Genomic DNA, 20,665 nt, shown 5'->3' with positions numbered 1-20,665 from the left:
ATCTCCGTACCCACCTTTCCTTCCTATTCCTATACCTAGCCTGCGAAACGCTTGGGCTGCGTTTGGATGTCAATACTGGAGACCTTGATATTGAATTGGTTTCAATATCAAATTAGCTATGGCATTGCATTGAACCACAATTTGAATTTTGTTGTTTGGATAACTATGCATTGCCTTTCGGAATCCTTCAAAACATCCCAATTCAATTCCTTAGATGTGCAGAAGGATGAAATGAAATTTTAGTCATGTACCTCTTCTCCACCGTCCGACCATCTACCGAGCCAAGCTCATCGCGCCGTCCATGGAGATGAGAGGTGGGAGATGGAGATTCCCAGACATGGGAGAGGCCATGGAGTGCGGCTCGCCACGCCGTGGACGGAGGTAGGAGAGGGGCGGCACATCCTGCCGGTAGAGGGAGACAGAGGGGCGGCGCGTCCCACCGGTGGACGGAGGCAGGGAGGGGCGGCGCATCTCGCCGACAAACAGAGGGGAGGGGGGTGGCGTGGCTCGGCTCGGCGGAGGATGGAGGCAGGGGGAGAGCGCACGCGGCTCGCACGAAGGAGGGAGGCATGGGAGGGAGCGGCGCGCCTCGGTCCTGCCGGATCCGCTCGAGGAAGAAGGGAATGGGGGCGCCGCTGCTGGCAAGGAAGAAGGGGAAGGGAGCGCCACCGCCGGCAAGAAAGAAGAGAAGCCGTTGCTGGCAAGGAAGAAGGGGAAGGGGGCGATGATGCCAGTGAGGAAGAAGAGAAGGGACGCCGCTGCCGGCGAGCTTCGTTGGTAGAGCGGAGGAGGTACGGCTGCTTCTTTTCGAGGGCGAGGCAAATTTCTCGCAAAACCGAGGGGCAAGGTCGATATTACGGGCGACGGATTGTAGGTGCGGTGAATACCGGTTGGTATTGAGATTGGTTTTGAGTTCCAAATTCCAAACCATCTAAAGAGCAGGTACTGGAGGTATCCAATACCAATTCCCAATTCCAAGGTCCAATATCGACATCTAAAGGCAGCCTTAGAGAGTGTTCGTTTCCTGCCCTCTAAATTTTAGACCCATCACATCAAAGAGAATCTTGTCATTTAGAAGTATTAAATAAAATCTAATTACAAAACTTTTTGCACAGATGGGTGCTAATTCGCGAGACAAATTTAATGAGCCTAATTAATCCATAATTTACCACAGTGATGCTACAGTAATCGTCCGCTAATCATGGACTAATATACCTTATTAGATTCGTCTCGCGAATTAGCCCTGGAGTTCTGCAATTAGTTTTGTAATTAGATTTTATTTAATACTTCTAAATGACAAGATTCTTTTTGATATGACCCCTCTAAACTTTAGACCTCAGGAAACGAACACATCCTTAGTAATTTTCATGTTCGGTGACCCAGGCAGGGCCCAGGCACACGCATGGCGGCATGGGCGTGATCGCGACTACAGACCCGAACTTCACGGGCAAACCAAGTACCAAGCCGGGCACGGAGCCAGCACCCGCCACGGCGCACCAACGGGCGACGGACCAGCCGCAGGCCTGCCCTCCCCCTCCCCACCGCGAACCTACGCAGCCGCCGTGTCCGCCCAGAGCGGCGCAAGGGACAGGCGAGTCGGCCATCCCCGGCGCTGAAACTGAGGCGACAACCCGTCTACTATTGCATGCTCGGGCGGTTGACAAGCCTTAATCAATAATCATAGGCATGCTCCGTGGCCCACGGCTGCGCTCTCCGGCCGGCCGCACGGCGACGGACGGAGGCGGCCGTGTCGCCAGCTGAGGCAGGAAGCGCGATCAGTCTTCAGTTCTTCACCCGGGACAGCAACGGGCGCGAGTATCCGCCAGGCTCCAGACGCGTCCGTCCAACCGGTCAAATCGTCGCGTGCTCGTGGTCTGCCGGCCTCATCAGCCTCTGCCTTTCGTGTTCGTGATGGCTACATGCCTACATCTTCATGGCGCATTCTAAAACACAAAGAAGATCCCAAGTTGTTCGGCGTAAAGGAAGGTTGCAAAGTCCTGCCGCGTTGTGCGGAATCTTCCTGACTGAGCAATTTGTTCCGACGCTCGATTGGCAGCGGAGACAAGCCTGCACGTACGAATTGTGCTCTTTGATATTGTCGTCCACTACTGCCCCTTGGTCTGTAAACAATCGCAAATCGCTCTCGAATCATAAACACGACATTGTTCCGGGAAAAAGAACCTAAACATGACGTTCAGGTTAAAACTCCAACCAGAGAGAGAGAAAAAAACGAGACGGGGAAAGGAAGGCTGGAAGGGAAGCAATGGAGATTCCTCAGGATTCCACTTGTGCAGTGGCGTCTGCTGCAGCAGTCTCTCTCCGATTTGGGGGCCGTGCCAACCAACTCCGCAGACCCCAAATGAACAACCGAAACCAAACAATCTGCAGGCAGGCCGGGTGTCCAAGGCACGCGCGATCCTCTGAATCCAAATAAAGCAGCGCGGCCGTTGCAGGGACGTCGCTGTTTTTAGCAGGGAGGATTTTGGACGACGCGGTAATAATCATCTGGTAGGTGGCCAGACAGCTTCCGTAAACCGCCAAAAAAATAATGGCAATTTGGGGGTCACAGGAGGCCCCGAGCACAAGGTGATGATGTAGTAGGAGCGCAGGAGGACATTCGCGAGCGTGGCGACTGAGTGGCATGCGACGCTGTTGCTTGGTACTGTGCGGGCAGCCAATGGGATTTGACAAGAGTTTAGGTGCCAATCATGGCGCTAGATCCCCGAGGCGTTGCTGGTCCAATGAGACTAGGAAACCCAGGGGCGTGGAAACTCCCAGTAGCGGGCTCCCTTCGTTTCTGGTCGGTTCAGAGTGTTCCATCAGCTACCTGTGGTGGTGCTGCAGATTTCCCGTTCCGGTCCGTTACTGTCTTACTGAACAAGGAGAGAGTGGATGAATGATGGACATGGACACCAACCAATCAGTCCACCAGAAACCGCAGACGAAGACGAATGGAGAGAAGCACAGCACAGAGCACAGAGGAGAAATAATGCGTGCTCGGCGGGGGGCTGCCGCCGGGCAGGGCAACGCCGCTTCCATCCTTTTCTCCGGCGCCACAGCCGAAGCGACGCCGCCATGGGGGGCTCTTGGTGGCGCCTTGCTGTCGAAAAGGATGCCGTACCCGCGCAGTCCGACTTCAGAAACGTCGCACGAGCGAGCCGCGAATGAATGTACGCCGCTTGCTGCCTGCTGTTTCCTCGCAAATTCTGATGGGCTTCTCTTACCGTTCGCCTCCTTTCGCATCGCAACGCAAGCCCGCCCCGCGAAGTAATCGCGAGCTGGTCGCGCGCCGAGCCAATGGCGGCGCTCCGCGGGCGTGGTGTCTTGCTGAAGCACGCCCCGGGTTTCAGGCCTGGCGAGCGAACACGTCTCCTGAGGAAGACAGGGTCAGAATGGGGATTATTGGCACATAGGGAGCACGACTGCTCGCAGAATATACTAGTGCACGCACCGTTGCATGATTTGGGGAGCGGCCCCCTCTTTCAGGCTTAATTGGCACTTGGTGGTAGCGGACGTCTCATAATAGAAGCGACAGAGCAGAGGGGAACCGCCAGCAATTCTGTCATTCCGTCGTCTCTTGTGACTCATGGGCAATACCTTTGCGGCAAAAATGTCGTGGAGCGAAGCATAATGGTGCGTTCAAAAGCTGAAGCGGCTGAAATACCAACTGCCGGTGTGACCTTTCTTCTTCAAACGGAGTGCTTCCGTGGCCATATAAGCGGAACTGAAGTGAACTAGGTGGTGGTGGATGCATGATCATGGGGTAAAGAATGATGGTGAGGTACACATCTTCCCTTTTACCATCTATGTAAACTATATGTACTGCATGGTGCTTTTATAGTGAACGAATAAATCCTTTTATGGTCCATCAAGATGTACCATGTGGTACCAAAATTATAACTTGGACTTTCGTATCTAGGTATAAAAAAAAAATGTACCGTGTGTACCAGATTTTATACCTCCAGTGTCACAATTTGTGATAGCCTCTTGATGTGGCGGGAAAAGAAAGGGGCTATATATGAAGCAACAATAACAATTCAACAATTTCCAGGCCATCCGTAGTGATAGGATGCCGTCTGTACTTCCGTGCGACAATTTGACATTCCTTCACAAAAAAAAACAACAACAACAGTGCGCACTGTACTAGACTAAAGCTCTGCTCATCCAGAACGTACACGTGGGAAACGCTTGCTCTGAAAACTATCTTTTCCTTTCCTCAACTGACGATCCCTAGCTACACGAATCAGGAACAGCGATCCGGATCCGCCGCCGCCACGTCCTGCATCCCCGCCCTGCGCAGAAATCATCGTCACATCGGCGCAACTACTTCGTTTCCAGAAGTCTCAGACCGGTCGTTAGCCCGGCGTGCGCTAGCACGTAGTAGGAGTACAGAACGTTAGCTGGAGTGGCACGCATTATTCTATCTACCAGACGAAGCAAGAGTCGGAGACAGCGGGAGAGATCAAAAACTCGCGGCTGCTCCTCTCTCAAACACCCCATGTTTACATGTGGTGCGTGTGCATGTTTTCCTACCTTCGAAAAAAGAGGCGTGTGCATGTTGCTCTGACCATCTCATCATCGACACCATCATCATGATTCAAGAAGGTTTTTCAAAAAAAAACATGATTCAAGAATCATCAGCCTGTCCATGTACCATCTACTTACCTCGTTGACCTCACGAAGATAGATAAATCGGTGAACCATACGGGCATCATCTGCCACTAGCTCATCGTCGAAATTAACTTTTGCAGTTTTTTTTTAAATTTAACGCGAATGAGTTACCATACAAGCAGATGATGCTCATCAATAATGTTTACAAGTGTGTACACAATTAAATTCCTACTTTAATTAACACGGTGCTGTGTGCACGAAGAAGTACTGTGATTGGAATTAAACAAGTCCAGATACGCTGGTGACGTGCTGTACCACGTTTGTCCATGCCTCGCCTCGTCTGGCCAGGTCGCGGCGACTAGGAATTTGTCAAGGAATAAAAACGAGTCCTTTCCCGGCATCACCCATCCAATCGATCCCGCTTGCTTGCTCGTTCAACGCCCTGGCGCCGGGGAAGAAGAGAAGGGGGAGGGAAGCATCAGGATATAGGAGGAGATGGCGTCCCCTCACCAAATCCGCAGCCCCCTGTGCTGACTCTCCCCGCCCGGGCTCGCCAATCCATAAAGACCCCAAGCGCCGGCTTCCCTGAGCCAGCTCGATCCCTCCCCAGCTTTCTGCTCGATCGGTCCAAGCGCGCGAACTAGCCGGGCGGCGCGCACCGCGGGGAGATCGGGAGAGGGGAGAAGAGCTAGCTAGGTGCCTAGGTGTGGGTAGCGATCGAGGTGCGGGCGGGCGGGCGGGCGGGCGCCATGAACTTCGTGGGGCGGCGCAAGTCGTCGTCGCTCGCGGGCGCGGGCGCGGGCGCCGGGGCCGACGCGTTCGGCGGGAAGCACGCCGTGGCGTCGCTGCGCAGGGGCGGGCGGCTGCCGGTCTACGTGGCGAGCGTCTTCTTCGTCCTCTGCGTCATCGTCATGTACGGCGAGGACATCCGGTCGCTCACGTACGAGCCGCTCGCGAGCGTGCCCGCGCCAGCGGTGCCAGCAGCGGACGTGGCCTCGGCCGGCCGGCAGAAGGTCGTGGTGGTGCCCCGCCGGGACATCTCATCCTCGGAGAAGCCCGCCGCCGTGCTGCACCGCGGCGACCAGGAGAAGCCGAAGCAGCACGCGGTGACGGCGGAGCCGGCGCCGGCGGTCGAGACGCCGCAGAAGAAGGTCGATGCCAAGATCAAGAAGAAGGCCGGCAAGAAGCCGAAGAAGGCGAGGCGGCAGCGCGCGGCGAGGAAGACGGTGGTGCCGCCGGCGCTTGGCGTGCCGGAGACGTGCGACCTGTCCAAGGGCCGGTGGGTGTTCGACAACACGAGCTACCCGCTGTACCGGGAGGACGAGTGCCAGTTCCTGACGTCGCAGGTGACGTGCATGAAGAACGGCCGCCGCGACGACACCTACCAGAAGTGGCGGTGGCAGCCCAAGCACTGCTCCATGCCCAGGTACGTCGCGAGCCCGCGGGCAGCCGAATTCACCGGTCGGACAGAGACGGCTGGCTGGGCCTGGGCGCGCATGCATTAACGGCGAGGCTTTATTCCATCGATTCCACCGCAGGTTCGACGCGAAGCTGTTCATGGAGAGGCTCCGGGGGAAGCGGTTCATGTTCGTGGGGGACTCGCTGAACCGGAACCAGTGGGAGTCCATGGTGTGCCTGCTGCAGTCGGCGAGCCCGCCGGGGAAGAAGTACGTCAGCTGGGAGGGCCAGCGCGTCGTCTTCCACGCCTGGGTGCGTACGCCGCCGTCCCCGTCCTCCTTTCTGCCTTTAGGGTTCGTGCCGCCGAGGGCAACCGTCGCCAGCTGGTACTAGCGGGGCCCCACGGCTGCCCTACGGCCTGCGGGATATACACTGCGCTCCAGTTTCCACGCACCGGTTTTTCAAACCGTGACGTGCCTGTCGTAGGTGACGGCTAGGTGCAACAACCTTCCTGGACACGGGCCGTTTCTGACCCGGCCGCCGGTCTTGTTCGTGGACGAAACTAACTAACCAACCAGAGAATTATATTACAGTATCTCCTCGATCGTTGAAAAGGAAAAAAGAAAACTGAACTGGGCCAGCCCGAACTGATTGAACAACGTTTGGTGCGTGCGTGCAGGCGTTCAACGCGACGGTGGAGTTCTACTGGGCGCCGTTCCTGGTGGAGTCGAACTCGGACGACCCCAAGATCCACAGCATCCAGGACCGGATCATCAAGGCGGACACGATCGCGGCGCACGCCGAGAACTGGCGCGGCGTCGACTACCTCGTCTTCAACACCTACATCTGGTGGATGAACACGCTCAACATGAAAGTCATGTACGTGCCCTCGGTGGCTGGATGCTACTATCTATGTACTGTGCGCGCCGCGCGGTGCACCACCCGCTGACGTGCGTGCGATCGCTCGCAGGAGGCCGGGCGGGCAGAGCTGGGAGGAGCACGACGAGGTGGTGCGCATCGAGGCGTACCGCAAGGTGCTGACGACGTGGGCGAGGTGGGTGAACGAGAACGTCGACCCGGCGCGCACGTCCGTCTTCTTCATGAGCATGTCCCCTCTCCACCTCAGGTACCGCCTCCTCCTCCACTAGCTTAGCCATCCTCTCGCGTGGTATTCAATAATTGCGTCCCGTTCCACAGTACAGCTCCCCCACGCCCGACCTACTACACAGCGCACGCGCGCAACTGCCCAACAGTTCAGAAACGTACCGCTGGCTCGCTGTAACTCCTACAACCTCTTAACGTCCCGACGCGTGTGGGGACGAAAAGGTACATGGACGCGCGCCCGTGGCGGGATGGCACGGTACACGGCTCGGTCACCCTGCCGCCCCTGCCCGCCGGAGAGGCGAGCGAGCCTGACCAGATCCTGCACGGTTTGGTGGCGGAGTGGGCGCCGCCGGGCCGACTGGCGCGGTCGGTTCCCGTGGGCGGAACGGCCCCGTCTGACAAGTCCATGTCGAGGGAAAGGGCCCGCCGCGTCCGGCCAGGGCGGTCGTTATCCCTGGGAGTTTGAAATGTCAGAACCCGGGGGCATGGGGCCCACCCGGGGCTCGCGCCTGGCCACTAGCTAGCCCGTAGGTGCCCGTGCGGCGGTGGCCGCGCGAGCCTGTTCGGCCATTTCTGTGCAAATCGCTAGCTAGCTGCTCCGCCCGGGCTCGGCGCGAGGAACGTAAACGTAGCTCGCGAACAGTGCGCCTGACGCGACGCCATCAGCAGCAGCAGCAGCAGCAGCGCAGCCATCGATGATTGATGGCGTGGCGCGTGGAATCTCGATCGGGCGTTGTCCTGGCACGGCGCGTACAATAGTAGCAGCTGGCTTGTAAACCAGATTTGGTTTACACCGATGGTTTGACGTTTCGTGCGTAATATTCTACGTGTATGATAGCACACCATGCCAGGATAGAAGTATAGATCTGATTTTGTGTAGCTTTAATCTAGAGGCACACGGCCACGCGGGAGTGGCACCAGGGACGATCGCATCGAGCTTCAGAGTGGGTCAGCACTGTAGAGTATTACCGATCCCAAGGAGGAGCACGGTGGCACTAGACATCTGCTGTCGCATGTAGACTTCACCAGCAGCGTAACCTTTTGGCACGATCACAGACGGCGACCGCGACTTTTTAGACGTTATTACTTGGATCGGCACCGTCCTCTCTTCCCAGTTCTCCAAGAACTTTACGGGGGGGTCAAGAGACTTGCGTCACGAAACTGACCAGCTGGTCCATTAAAGTCCAATCAAACGGGGGTGTCCCCTATCGGCCGAATAGTACGGGGGTACTGTATTGTATTCCGCTCGCTGTCCAGGCATGCTGCAATCGGAAGGAAATTATACTACTAGTGCTGGTGGGAGTACCGTCGCGGGAGAGCTACAGGGTGCGACCTGTTTGTGCTTGCGCGTACCTGTCCGATCACATGGGCGATCGAATTATTCGCACGGATCTGAGGCGCCGAAGCTTCCAGGTCGATTCCCGCTTCGCCGGCGGCGGCGGCGGCAGCCGCGATCCGTGATGAATCGCGCCGACGACCGGCGGCGAGTGTCGCCGGTTGGTGCGCCGTTCTGAATTTCTGAGATGCTGCTTTCTTATCCAGTGGCCGGAATTTTAGGATCTCACAGAGAGCAGTTTTTAAGCCGGTCTGGTTATCAAACCTGCCTGTGGTCACGTTGGGGCCTGAAGACTGGAAGGTGGATGAAAGTCTCCTCATCTGACGATAATCCTACTTGCACCTGACGCTTTGCTTTTTCTAGTTGCGTAGCTCAGGCTCAAAGCTCAATCTTCTCTCAAGAGTCAGCTCCAGAGTTCTAAACTATTCGGATCCAGGTATATCGAATGGGCATCTCCCTATATCAACTATCAAGCTACTCCAGTTTATACTAATACTAATATTAGAGTCTGCATAGGAACTGTCCGTGATGAATTATTGGCTTCATCACGCTGACAACCGAATGGCCAAACGTGGCTCGGCTACTAGTTGGGTCAAACGGAAGGTTTGCGTTGGTTACCTATCGCCACTGACAATGCACTGACAATGATCTGGCTTAGCTGCCCCCCACGGATGACGCCTTACGAAAGCTCACCTAAAGCTTCCTGGAAGAAAATAAAAAGATAGAGGGTGACCTATCAGGAAGCTGATAGATGTTTAGGTTCCGTGAAGCAAACCACTTTGAATTGGCCGACTATTTTAACCTTTTTTAAGCCGGAAGATTCTTCCTCTTTGGTGGTTTGTTTTATGCAAGAAGGCAGTATGGAGTAGATAGCCAGAAGGACTGTCCAAAGATTCAGATCTAGTGGATGAATGAACAAGTCACCAGTGGTGAATTTAGGATGTGAATTTAGGGGGTGGTTATTTTCCTCCTCTTCTTCCTCCCTCCTCTCTTTTTCTTCTTCCTCCTCTTTATTCATGGTTGAAAATTGTTGGAGGAATTTTAGGGGGCTCCATTGGTTGTACCGGGGTAGGGGCGCGGATCCGCCCCTGCAAGTCATTGCGTGTTGTCACTGGCCGGCTGCAGTCTGCGGAGATTTTAGCAGCTAAAGCTTTGCCCTTGAGGTGGAAAGCTCAGTAACAAGGACGAGGCTTTTGGCGTGCCTAGCTGCATCGAAATTGTAGCGTGTTTCTGTCGTGATTGCGTCCAAGGACGGAGCACTTACCTAGCCTGGAGTTGTTGGAGGGATGTCACGTCGAAAGACACTGTTGACGCTCGCCCAACCACAGAGCACTTACAAACGACGTACCATCCTGCACAATGCACGTATTTGGCAACCCAACGTACACGCTACGCGTACAAATTCGTAATCAACATTCCTACTAGTTCACTCCTTTTACCCTCGCTATGTTATTGTGCCGTGAATTCTAAGCAAATTTTTACAAATTTTGGCGAACTCAAACTGACGGATTTGCTTTCCTTTTCTTGTGTGTTCGGAACAGCCCGCAGGTGTGGGGTAACCCTGACGGGATCCGGTGCGCCAAGGAGACGATGCCGCTGCTGGACTGGCACGGCCCGCTGTGGCTGGGCATGGACTGGGACATGTTCCACGAGGCGAAGAACGTCTCCCGCGCGGCGTCGCCCCGGGTGCCCATCACCTTCGTGGACATCACCACCATGTCGGAGCGGCGCAAGGACGGGCACACCTCGGTGCACACCATCCGGCAGGGGAAGGTGCTGGGGCCGGAGGAGCAGGCCGACCCCGGCACCTACGCCGACTGCATCCACTGGTGCCTCCCCGGCGTGCCCGACATCTGGAACCTCGTGCTCTACACCCGGATAATGTCCCGGCCAGCAATCCAGTTTAGCTAAAACCTTCAGGTTACCAATTCGATTCATAGGCTTGGGCTGGCATGGATGGCGGCTGGTTATACGACACCATCGGTTCTGAAAAGAATTTTTCTCCTCCTTTTCTTCACACTCTCTCTTGCCTTCTTCTTCACCTGTCGAAAGATGGCTTTATTTCTTTAGGGGTGGTAGGTTAAGTGAAAAGAGACTGTAAAAAATGGGCTGTGAGGCTAATCACCCCAGATCAACGAACTGTACATTACAGGGGGAAAAAGAAAAGCTGAAGTGAAAGAGACCAACAGAAATGGTTTACATGGAAACGGACACTCGCGTGCGTCCACCGGCGGGCAGAGTCGTGCCCTCGTGGGGGGCCTCTCCGCGCGCAGGTTTGTGTGGTTTGTCTTGTCGACGCGCACTCTTTCGTCAGGCTTTACATGGGAGGCAGATCGAAAGGTGAAGGGAGTTGGAGGATCTTTTAGGTGATCGTCTTGTCTGATTCTCTCGCTGTACAGCGCCATGTTCCACCTGGAAAAAGGCTAGCGGACGTCGACGAGAGAACGAGGAATAGGCACCAGCTTGAGCTTGAGGGACGTGGGCATGAGCGTGCGCCATTGATGGTCCGGACGGACTACTGTAGATCGATCCGGACAAGATCTGAGCTGCTTTTTGGCGTTCAAGGGCTGCCGTATCTCCCTTTGTCCTGCAGAGTTGGACCTGTGATTGACCGACAGGTGTCAGAGAAGTGCGGTACTGACGCGAGGGAGAAAAGATGGACGTAGCATGATCTTTCTTGGAGAAAGAAAACGAGTAAACGTTAGCTCGAGAAGTGCTGCTGAAATTTGATATCAGGGGACGTAGCGTGTACTTTCAGTGGCGGCTAACCACCCTACAAAGCACTGACTACTGAATGCTGAATACTCGTTCTTCAGCAGATCAGCGATTCAGAATTCGTCAATGTCGTAATAAGCCGGACAGGGGTCACGGTCCTGAACTCCTGATCTGCCGTGTACAAAGACTGAACGGAATGCTACTAGGTCAGAAGCACTAAGGCACAGTTAGAAGATTAAATTGATCAAAACAATTATTCTGGTAGTTCTGGAGCGCAGCTTATATGGAGCAGCAGCAGCACGCCTAGAAAGCCTCCTTTCGTTCTATTATTATGGTAGCAAGTAGCGTGTATGCAAGTATGTTGCTGATGCCAAGGACTAAGCCTTGCTCATATTTAGGCCATGTTTGGTTTGACGTAGATATCCATGGATCGAGAGGGAGTGGGGGAATTGAACTATGTTCACTGCCAACCCCTTTCCAACATAACAAGGCCTTCAACTCGAGTCTACTAGACGCCTATCTTAATCCGTAAGAAAAAATGACCAGGTTCCTTCTATATATGTTGCTATGTCAAGATTCACAAAAGCTAAAAAGAAGGCCAGTTACTAGTTCACAGTGGGCCGTAAAAAAATTAGGAAGGCCTGTAACGCAAAAAAAGAAGGAACGCGCTTAGGACGCATGGGCTGGGCTCATTTCCTAAAAATACAAGCGTGCGTCTCAAAATGATAAGCCCAGTCCGCACTGGCGTCAGGAATCACGCACAATTCAATCAGTAAACCTAGCGCACGCGCCGCATCGCGGCTTCCCCGCGCCGCCGCCGCCCGCCGCTCTATAAAAGCCCTGATGTGCTGCAAAAACCTCCCAAATCTTGCTGCAGACGAGCCCTCCGGCGCCGTTTCTCCATCTCCATGGTTCGATGCGTTTCGTTTTTGTGTTCCTCCGGCCATCCGGTGCCGTCGTGACGTCGTCCCTTCAACGAGCTAGTTCCTGGCGATTCCGGTTTCTGAAACTGAGATCTGTTTTTCTCGCGCTTTTTTTTTAAAAAAAAGAAATTGAGTTCTGGCGGAAGGGCGGAGGGCTCTGCTGTTCCGTTTCTGACTTTCTGCTGTGAATTTGCCTTCGCCCTGGGGCGTGTTTTTGACGGCAACTTATCGAGAGGGGCCAGAGATATTTGAATTGGTACCCTTCTTTTTGCGGTTGCCCACATCGAGCCGCCCAAAGTTGCAGCAGGGGCAGAGTCTGTTCTCAGGATCTGTCCTTGCTCAACCCTGGAACTTGCTTTCCATGGCCGGAAATTTACGAATCTGGAGTCCCTGACCCTGGAGGTTTTGGTATTTTTCTTTTTGGTTTGAAAAAAAGGAATCCGCCTAGTGGTGGGAGCGAGCGAGATCCCAGCGACCTGTCAAGATTTGGGTCACATGGAAATTTCAAAACTAACGCGTCCGTAGCCTGCTTTACTATTTTCTCAGTTACTGGGCTGGACACAAATTTATTGTTGCTTCGGCCCACATTGGATTTCAATTTCCGGGCCGTTAAGCAGTACAAGCCCAAAGCAGAACACATCACTAACATCGCTTCAACTTTTTAAAAAACTTTTGGGCCTGTCTGGGACTGCTCTGCTTCACAAATCGCAGCTCAGCTTCATGAACTTCACAGCAGAGTAGCTCAGCTTTGAAGTTGCAGAGTTTTTGAAAGTGTTTGGCTAGCAGACCAACTTCAGCTTTAGAAAAAAGAGATTTGGATTGGAAAAGTCTCTTATGCCCTTGAACAATATATGAGATGATTTCATTTACGATGTACATTCCTCCCGCGCCGCCCCTGCTTCCTCCCGCGACCGCCGCGCCCTGGGCCACGTGGCCCGCGCCCGCCCCCGCCAGCCGCGCCCGCCCGCGCCGCCCCTGCCAGCCGCGCCGCCCGCGCCGCACCTGCCAGCCGCTCCCGCCCGCGCCCCCCGCGCCGTGGCCAGCCGCACCCCCCACGCCGTGGAACCCCACGCCCCTGCCAGCCGCGCTTCCCGCGCCCGCCGCGCCCCCCGCGCCGTGGCCGGCCACGCCCCCCGCGCCGTGGCCGGCCCCCGCCGGTGGACATGGCCGGCAGGTTTTGAGGGATGGGAGGAAACAGAGGGATGGGAGCAGACAGAGGGAGGAAGATGGTGGGGGGCGCGGGTGGGATAGACGATAGAAAGAAAAACGTTTCAGGTGTGTAATCAGTGGTATTGGTGGGTAATTTTCCCCCAACTTCACGAGAGAGTTCAAAATGACTACTCGTGAAGTATCCTTTTGGCCGCTTCATGGATTTCGTGAAGTTGGAGCTAACTTCACGTTTTTTGGTGAAGCTGAGCTGGTGAAGCTGAGGGTGTTTGGCTACAGTTTCGCAAAGCGAAGTCAAATTTGGTGAAGTAAAGCAGTCCCAAAGAGACCCTTTATCTGCAACAGCGCAGGCCCGCGGTTCTCCCCAAAACGCAACGCTCATGCTGTCCATCTGATCTCCTCCTTATATGATCCGCGGCAGCGCTGAGCCTTTATTAAAAAAAACATGCTGTTCCGCTGACCTACAAAATCCAAATCATCATGGCAGAACTCACGTGAGCTCAATCAAACGCAGGCCAGCTGGACAAACCGACTAGCCGAGAGCTCCAGAACGACGGCCAGGTAATCTTGGACCGGTGTAGCGACCGATCCTGCAGCAGCAGGTGTGCCGCATCCGTCGTACGGCGGCCACGGAGCGTGTGCTGCATCGAAACACCGCGTTCGACCTCCTCTTGGCCTCCTCTGCAACCGAAAGCGAACGTGTCGCCGCAGCAATGGCAGCGCTCACCTCCGAGATGGTGGCATGTAACTACAGAACGTCATCGCATCGGCCGAGATCTCGATCCTGGAACGGCCACGGAAGGACGCAACTTTGTTTCGTTTCTGCGAAAAATGAAGTGGGCAAAACGCCACGTCGCGAGATTTTTACAGTGCCGTACACAGATGAAAGCTTCCACCGCCGGCGGCCTGAACACGACCGGCCGGCGCGACGGAATGCGGCCGGCCTGAACGGCACCGGGCGCGCTCGTGCTGCTCCGCGCACGGTTGCCGCGAGGAATTATCAGACGGCAGCTTCGCCTCCGACGCCGACGTCGTCGCCTGGTGGTTTGGTGGTTGCCGCGGCCGCGAGAAGGGAGGCCCGGCACAGAGGGCAGCTCGCCCGGGCCCGCAGCCACGCGTCCACGCATTCCGGGTGGAAGCCGTGCCCGCACACCGGCAGCGCCTTCACCTTGTCGCCCTCAGCGAGCTCGCCGAGGCAGATGGGGCAGCACTGCGCCGCGTCGTCCGCCGCGCCGCCTGCCGCGGGCAGGTACGGCGTCACGGGCAGGCCCGCGATCGCGGCGTCGTCGAGGCCGGCGGCCACCGATGAGGCGGCGGCCGGCTGCGCCGCGGAGGAGGCCGACGACGCGGTGTACCACCTCGGCAGCACGTCCGCGGAGTCGCGGCGGTCGTTGTAGCGGTGGCACGCCCAGCGGAGGTAGAGGCAGACGGCGACGAAGCAGACGAGGACGCCGAAGAGCGCCACGAGCACCAGCACCCCGCGGCCGCGCACGGCGAAGTTGCCGTCGTCCACGTCGCCGTAGCGCCACCGCAGCGCCTCCTGCGCTGCCATGCGGCGGCTCTCGCTCCCGGCGCCTGGAAACTGCCGCGGCCGTCAGTTTCTCTCGTCGCTCGCTCTTGAGCGGACCTGAACAAAAAAAAAGAAAGGGTGCTCGCGTCGCCTCGCGTCGGCGACTCGGCGTCGCGTTGCTTCTGTGGGCTGGGCGGCGAGCGGCCTCGGGTCCCAGCGCGCGCTTCAAATGGGCGGCCCGGGCGGGTGTGAGGGATCGAGGTGGTTCTAAACTTTTTCGGCAGGCGATTTGCCGTGACCGTCTGCTAAATTCCGTCTCGTTGTAAAGGTTTGACGAACGCTCCTGGCCAGGAAACGTGCTAACGACTGCTGGGTCGGTCGTGTTCATGTAGAGTGGGACACAAAAGGATAGAGATTCTATGCATGTTACCTACCGGACTAGCCGACCAGTTGCTCTCTTGATGCAATTGCACAATTTGCAGCTGCGTGTGATTTGCCGGTCACTATGGCACTTATGGAAGCATCGGAATTTTCTTTCTTTAGCTTTCTTGTTTGAAAAGGGCGGCCCTGTTAGATCGTGTTAATCTGATTGATGCTGCTGCTCAATTCCCTGGCGAGGTACTGAAAGTCGGGCCCAAGCACGGTCTGAATTTGCCACTAGCAGTTGAAGAAAGTGTGGTCGTTATCAGCATAAACCGCGACGTTTCTTCAGAAGCGCATTGACCTGATGGAAGGTTGGTCGCCTACCTATGGATGCTGCCCCTGCCGGCGTCTGGAAAGTTCTGAAAGAATCACACTTAGTATATCAGTAAACTAAGTGGGAGCAGACTGTACTTCGCACGAACGTTCTCAAGCAGTAGTATTTAAAGAGCACTTCGCACGAACTTATCTCCATGCGATGATCCTTATCTTGTAACAAGGCACATGGGGTTTTACCTCGAACACTCTGGTCTGGATCAGAACAGGTAGGGGAATACTGAAAGGGACCTTTCTGATGAGGCTGATGGTAACTGCCACAGTGTTAAAACAGGAATGATGCAGTGCAGCATGCCAGCATGATGAATAGGTTGGGTAGGTAAAGGACCTGCTGATCACAACAGGGCACTGGCCTGCCAAACTGCTAGGCACCGATGGAGGATGCAACAAAGGGGGCACGCAGCTGCTGTTCCCTGCCGTGGTAAAGCAACGATGAGCCACGGGTCGGCCGTGGATCGTCATGAACAGCACATGTTCACAGCCGGATCCAACGGCTTTCCGTGCGGTTACCCACCTGGCAGCATCATTGTGATCATCGGTTTGTGCAGGGCACATATTCATATTCTTCGGCACCTGTATGGTTCACCCTGAGGTCTTCATGCCGATCATGCCATCGTTTTCTGTCCCACAGGGAAGCAATGGTGGCAGCATGGTCGGTCCTAAGAAAAAAAAACAACGTGCCAGCCTGCCAGGCCTAGCGCTCGTGCACCACCTGAGCAGCGCGGCGGCTAGACCCAGGAGAAACGCCAAATCTGTGCCTCCACTGAGATCCATGTTCACGGGATTCCTTTTTCAAGACCCGAGCCAGGATAGTGTGCTCATGAACTAAACACAGCGCGCATGCGTGTGCTTCACACCTGTCGGGACAGACCATAAAAAACAATGGAATTCTAGTTTTATTCTAAATCAAAGTATTTAGGTTTGATCAAGTTTATAAAAATATTATCAAAATGTATATATAACACTAAATATATACTATGAAAATATATTTCAAGATGAATATGAAGATATTTATTTGGTGTTAGAAATGTTGATTCCGTACTCTATTAAAATTAGTCAAACTTAAGACAGATATATATATATATATATATATATATATATATATATATATGATCAAATACTTCATATACATGCTCTTCGTTGGGTCAGATACATCCTACATCATGAGATACATACGTGAGAGTAGCTACAAGTGCATGTAGAATGAATTTTTCATATATATATATATATATATATATTGCCTGATTTAGGATAAAAATTAGATTGCATTCCTTTTGGGATGGGTAAGTAGTCACTGAGACAATAAACACTTGATTTGAGGCAAGAACCAAGTACAACTCTATTTTGATTATTCAGGTTATTTACATGAATGGAGTATGTATGTTCATCTAAAGATGCTATTCTACTCTGATACAAGTGTGGTGATTGTAGAGGTTTCGGTGCAAGATGAGGGAAGGAAGGAGGAGGGGGCCTCATCAACCCCTCTCTTCCTCTCTCTCTTTCCCTCTTCCGCTTCTCCTCTTCATTTTCTCCTCTTCCCTTTTCATCCATGGACAAAACTTCAAGAGAGCTCAGGAGATCATCCATTGTGCGCCCACAGGATGGGGAACTCCCTTCCTCTGGCACCTCCCATTGATCAGCCCTTAACTGATGCGCTAATGAGTGAATAACTTAAGCCGATATCTTTTCCATTATTTCTGAGAGATGAATATCAATTTCCATTTGTCGCCGGAGATAAATAAGTTTTTTTCCGACATACAATGTTTTTTCAGTCGCGCGGTGAATGTCGTGGCCAAAGTTTATTGTCTCACCCAGCCAATAAGACCGTCCACCGGCCACTCCGGCCGGCCCCCCTGCTGCGGCCGGCCCCGGCACAGAGCCAGCGGCACGGCACAGGCAGCCCGTGCGCTGCCAAGGAACCTGCAACTCTGCAAGCGAGAGCTGGCTCACCGGGCACAGCCGCAGGGCACTGCTGCTGCAGGTAGCTGAAGGTCTCGCCAACCGAGGCGGGCAGACATGAATATATATGAAATTAGGAATAGCTGCTAACCTAGCTATATATGTGTAATGTGTTTGCCATGGCATATATATTTTAAACGCCCTAAAACATCACGTCTGCCGCGCCCTAACATAGCGCCGGTTCTGCCAAAATCTTTGGCTCTGATCACAACAAATATATCGCACGGGTGGATGGACGTCGCCGTCCTCATCAAGGAAGCGAAGCCTTTATTCTCACACAGTCCGAGCACTGCACGCGGATGCGGCCTGCGGGGATCATCTAGCGCGTACACTTGGGCACCGTGCTTGGAGCCCACACCCTCCGACCGGCAGGCGAGAGTTTGCACCGCCGCCAGGTCATGTTTGGCATGATTTCTACCGGAACAGGCTCCGGCTCCTCCTGACGAGCAATATAAAATGTTTTGTATGAGCAGCCGTTTTTATAAAAAAAATAGAGGAGCCAGAGTAGCCTCTCAGGAGGAGCCTAGCCAAACGGGCTCCAAGTTATACTTATGTTTTAGATTCTCGAGAATCCCTTCCAAGCATGCTAGAAGTTGAAACATTTCTTGAGTCACCTGAAATGGTTCTCTTTTGTAACACTACAAGGTCGGATCCCTTCTTGCTCATTTTCCTTTAAGATACGACTCTAGAATCCCTGCCAAACGTCTATACAAAAGTGATGGAGAATCACCAGAGCAATGTATCCAAGAAGAATCCGGATCGTTTCTACGAACCTGAAGACCTACCAGATGAGCCCTAATTATGCTAGTATTTTGTTTATACGATAGGGAAAATTGACAAGGAGAAACAAAAGCTTTGCTTCCTCCCTTTTTCTGGTCTTTTTTCGCTTCTGTACTTTGGCCCATCGAGCTCTTCCGGGGTTTTAATATAACGGGTAGATCGTCTGCCAGTCCGTTTAAAAAATGTAGTGTCAAATAAATTTTGGGAGCAGTAGTTACTCTATATTGCATTTCAATACGGATGAATGAACGTCTAACAATACACTTACAACATGTGGAGCCATATTAGTGTTGAATAATGTGTTATAATCTGCGCACTCGAGATATTATTATCTATTATGTGGATAACAGTGGCATGAACGGTAATATAGCTAGTGAGCTACTCGTACATACAGCACTCATACTGAAACTTCGATAGGCTTAAAACGCAGCTTAGATAACAGATCACTTAGAAATAAATGGACATTAGACAACACTAAATTTTAGTTAACCGGAAAAATGAAGATCTCGTCTCCCTTGTTTGATACTCACTCGGATCCAAAATATATATAATAACCTGTTTTAGCTTTCGAAGCTCCATCGTCATGAATAAAGTCGCTCTTTCAAGACAGTTTATATAATCACGCTATCCTATTTTGAGTCTCTTAGTTGCATTGCTTCTTTATTTCACCCAATAATTGGATTGGTTTTATGTCTCATGACTTGCATAGACTACGTACTCTTCTTAATTCTTCAACAGTCAATGAGATTGAAGCAGGGGCAGGCACACACCATTAATTCTGGTGATGAAGTATAAAACAGCATATGTTTTGGATAGAGAGGCAGTATGATTCTTTTGCATCCTCATGAAGGTAATGATATTTTTACTTGCAACGATATATTTTCTAAACGATTTTTTTGCGACAATATTTGATATATGACGTCGATGGTACGGTGGAGTTCTCCTTTGTAAAATCTGAAGAAAGGGATCAAAGAAAACAGGAAACTAGCAAGTAATATTTTTATTAGAAGGACGACATATTAAGCTAGCATATAAAACAGGAAACTAGCTAGCTAGATATGTAGGAAACATGGATGCGGCTGCGGTCTATCGTCTGTGATCATTGGTCATCAGAGTAGCAGAAGTACAGATCGAAGCCATGCATGCATGCTCTGAGAACACTAGTCGACTGACTGTTAATTCATGGAGTGCTTGATTAGGCTTTTTTGCTCTCAATGGAGATACTACTACCAGACACGATCGTACGGAAACTACCTTACTAACCGCACCGCTACTGGCTACTTAATTACTTATGCTAATAAGATCCGTGCAGATCAGTCTCCCCCTCGTCGAGGTCACACGCAGAGTAGCAGGCCGCAGGCTCCTCGACGAAGACGCAAGAAGGCAGCGGAGGCAGCTCGTGCCCACCACTCATCTGCGGCCCTGGGTCGAGCCCGTGCAGCCGAGGAGCACTGACGTCGTAGCTCATCGCTTCCTGCAGCGGGACCTGCTGGAGCTGCATCACCACCTCCTCGCATGCGGCGGCCCTGCAGCTTGATGCGAGCGTCAACTCGCCGGCACCGGCCACGGCGGAGTACGCGGCGGCGAGCTCCGCAGGGCATCCTTCCTCGTGCTGCATGAGCGCGGCCTGGTGCAGGCTGACCTGCGCCTTGAGGAACTTGACGTAGTGGATGGCCTGCTCCAGCATGGACACCGTGTCCATCTTGCTGCCGCCGGGGACGAGGCTGCGGAGCACGCGGAAGCGGTCGCTGATCCGGTGCCGCCGCTCGCGCGCCGCCACGCTCTGCGGGTCCGTCGAGAGCTTGGCCCCCGGGCGCCGCCGCACGCCGCCGCCGCCCCCGCCGCCGCGCACCCTGGTGTCGCTGAGGGCGCCGGCCGCCGCCGGGTGGTGGAGGTAGGGCTGCGGGTGGATCATGGGGAAACCGCGTGGGTCATACACGGCTTGCTGGTAGTGATATGGTTCCATAGCTAGGATGCGTGGACGCCTAGGTGAGCAGCCACTACATACAACTTTGCTGTTGCCTTTGCTGGTTTCAGCCCTAGAGCTATGGGTTTGGAAGCAGCCCATGGTGGGTATATATACTCAGCATGGAATTGCATGGAAGCGTATCAGCAATTAAGCACATGCAAAGTACGAACTAGATGACTAAACACATGAGAATGAATTTGATGGGCATATAAGTGCAAAGTGTTTCTTTTAGGCAACTGTAAAATTAAGCTAACAATAGCAATTATCCGAGAACAGCATGAATACTACAAGATTTCTTTGACTATATATTCCCTGTTTTGTACTCAAAAGGGTTCATGTGACCATTTCGTCTTTGACAAGATTCAAATTCGTTAAACCTATTTTGTTCCAAAGAGGGGCAAACTATGCTAGGTACTAAAAGACAACAGTTTGAGAAT

The 20,665-nt window shown here is 53.5% G+C and overlaps 3 protein-coding genes across 3 annotated transcripts; 1 reads left to right on the top strand and 2 right to left on the bottom strand.

Annotated features, from left to right (window-relative positions):
* The first annotated feature begins 4,994 nt into the window (after positions 1-4,994).
* Positions 4,995-10,656, top strand: LOC112893798 (protein trichome birefringence-like 28). The gene is made up of 5 exons (XM_025961295.1): positions 4,995-6,037; positions 6,150-6,321; positions 6,689-6,888; positions 6,980-7,135; positions 9,991-10,656. Exons 1-5 carry the CDS (start codon positions 5,361-5,363, stop codon positions 10,358-10,360), a joined length of 1,575 nt encoding a protein of 524 aa, XP_025817080.1. The 5' UTR covers positions 4,995-5,360; the 3' UTR covers positions 10,361-10,656.
* Positions 10,657-14,041: 3,385 nt separating this feature from the next.
* On the bottom strand, positions 14,042-15,011 carry LOC112894735 (RING-H2 finger protein ATL66-like). The gene has a single exon (XM_025962537.1). It carries the CDS (start codon positions 14,804-14,806, stop codon positions 14,255-14,257), a length of 552 nt encoding a protein of 183 aa, XP_025818322.1. The 5' UTR covers positions 14,807-15,011; the 3' UTR covers positions 14,042-14,254.
* A 4,542-nt stretch (positions 15,012-19,553) lies between these two features.
* Positions 19,554-20,225, bottom strand: LOC112895718 (transcription factor LAX PANICLE 1-like). The gene has a single exon (XM_025963715.1). The coding sequence runs from the start codon at positions 20,223-20,225 to the stop codon at positions 19,554-19,556; it is 672 nt and encodes a 223-aa protein (XP_025819500.1).
* Between the last annotated feature and the right edge of the window lie 440 nt (positions 20,226-20,665).

The sequence above is a fragment of the Panicum hallii genome, chromosome 5 (genome assembly GCF_002211085.1).
Source record: "Panicum hallii strain FIL2 chromosome 5, PHallii_v3.1, whole genome shotgun sequence".
In the NCBI taxonomy this organism is placed as follows: Eukaryota; Viridiplantae; Streptophyta; class Magnoliopsida; order Poales; family Poaceae; genus Panicum; species Panicum hallii.
This window is presented reverse-complemented; position numbering and strand designations above follow the sequence as displayed.

Coding starts and splice junctions, on each gene's coding strand:
- LOC112894735 (XM_025962537.1), bottom strand. CDS start 14,806: ATGGCAGCGCAGGAGGCGCTGCGGTGGCGCTACGGCGACGTGGACGAC.
- LOC112893798 (XM_025961295.1), top strand. CDS start 5,361: ATGAACTTCGTGGGGCGGCGCAAGTCGTCGTCGCTCGCGGGCGCGGGC. Junction 6,038..6,149: donor AAGCACTGCTCCATGCCCAG/GTACGTCGCGAG, acceptor ATTCCACCGCAG/GTTCGACGCGAAGCTGTTCA. Junction 6,889..6,979: donor ACGCTCAACATGAAAGTCAT/GTACGTGCCCTC, acceptor GATCGCTCGCAG/GAGGCCGGGCGGGCAGAGCT.
- LOC112895718 (XM_025963715.1), bottom strand. CDS start 20,225: ATGGAACCATATCACTACCAGCAAGCCGTGTATGACCCACGCGGTTTC.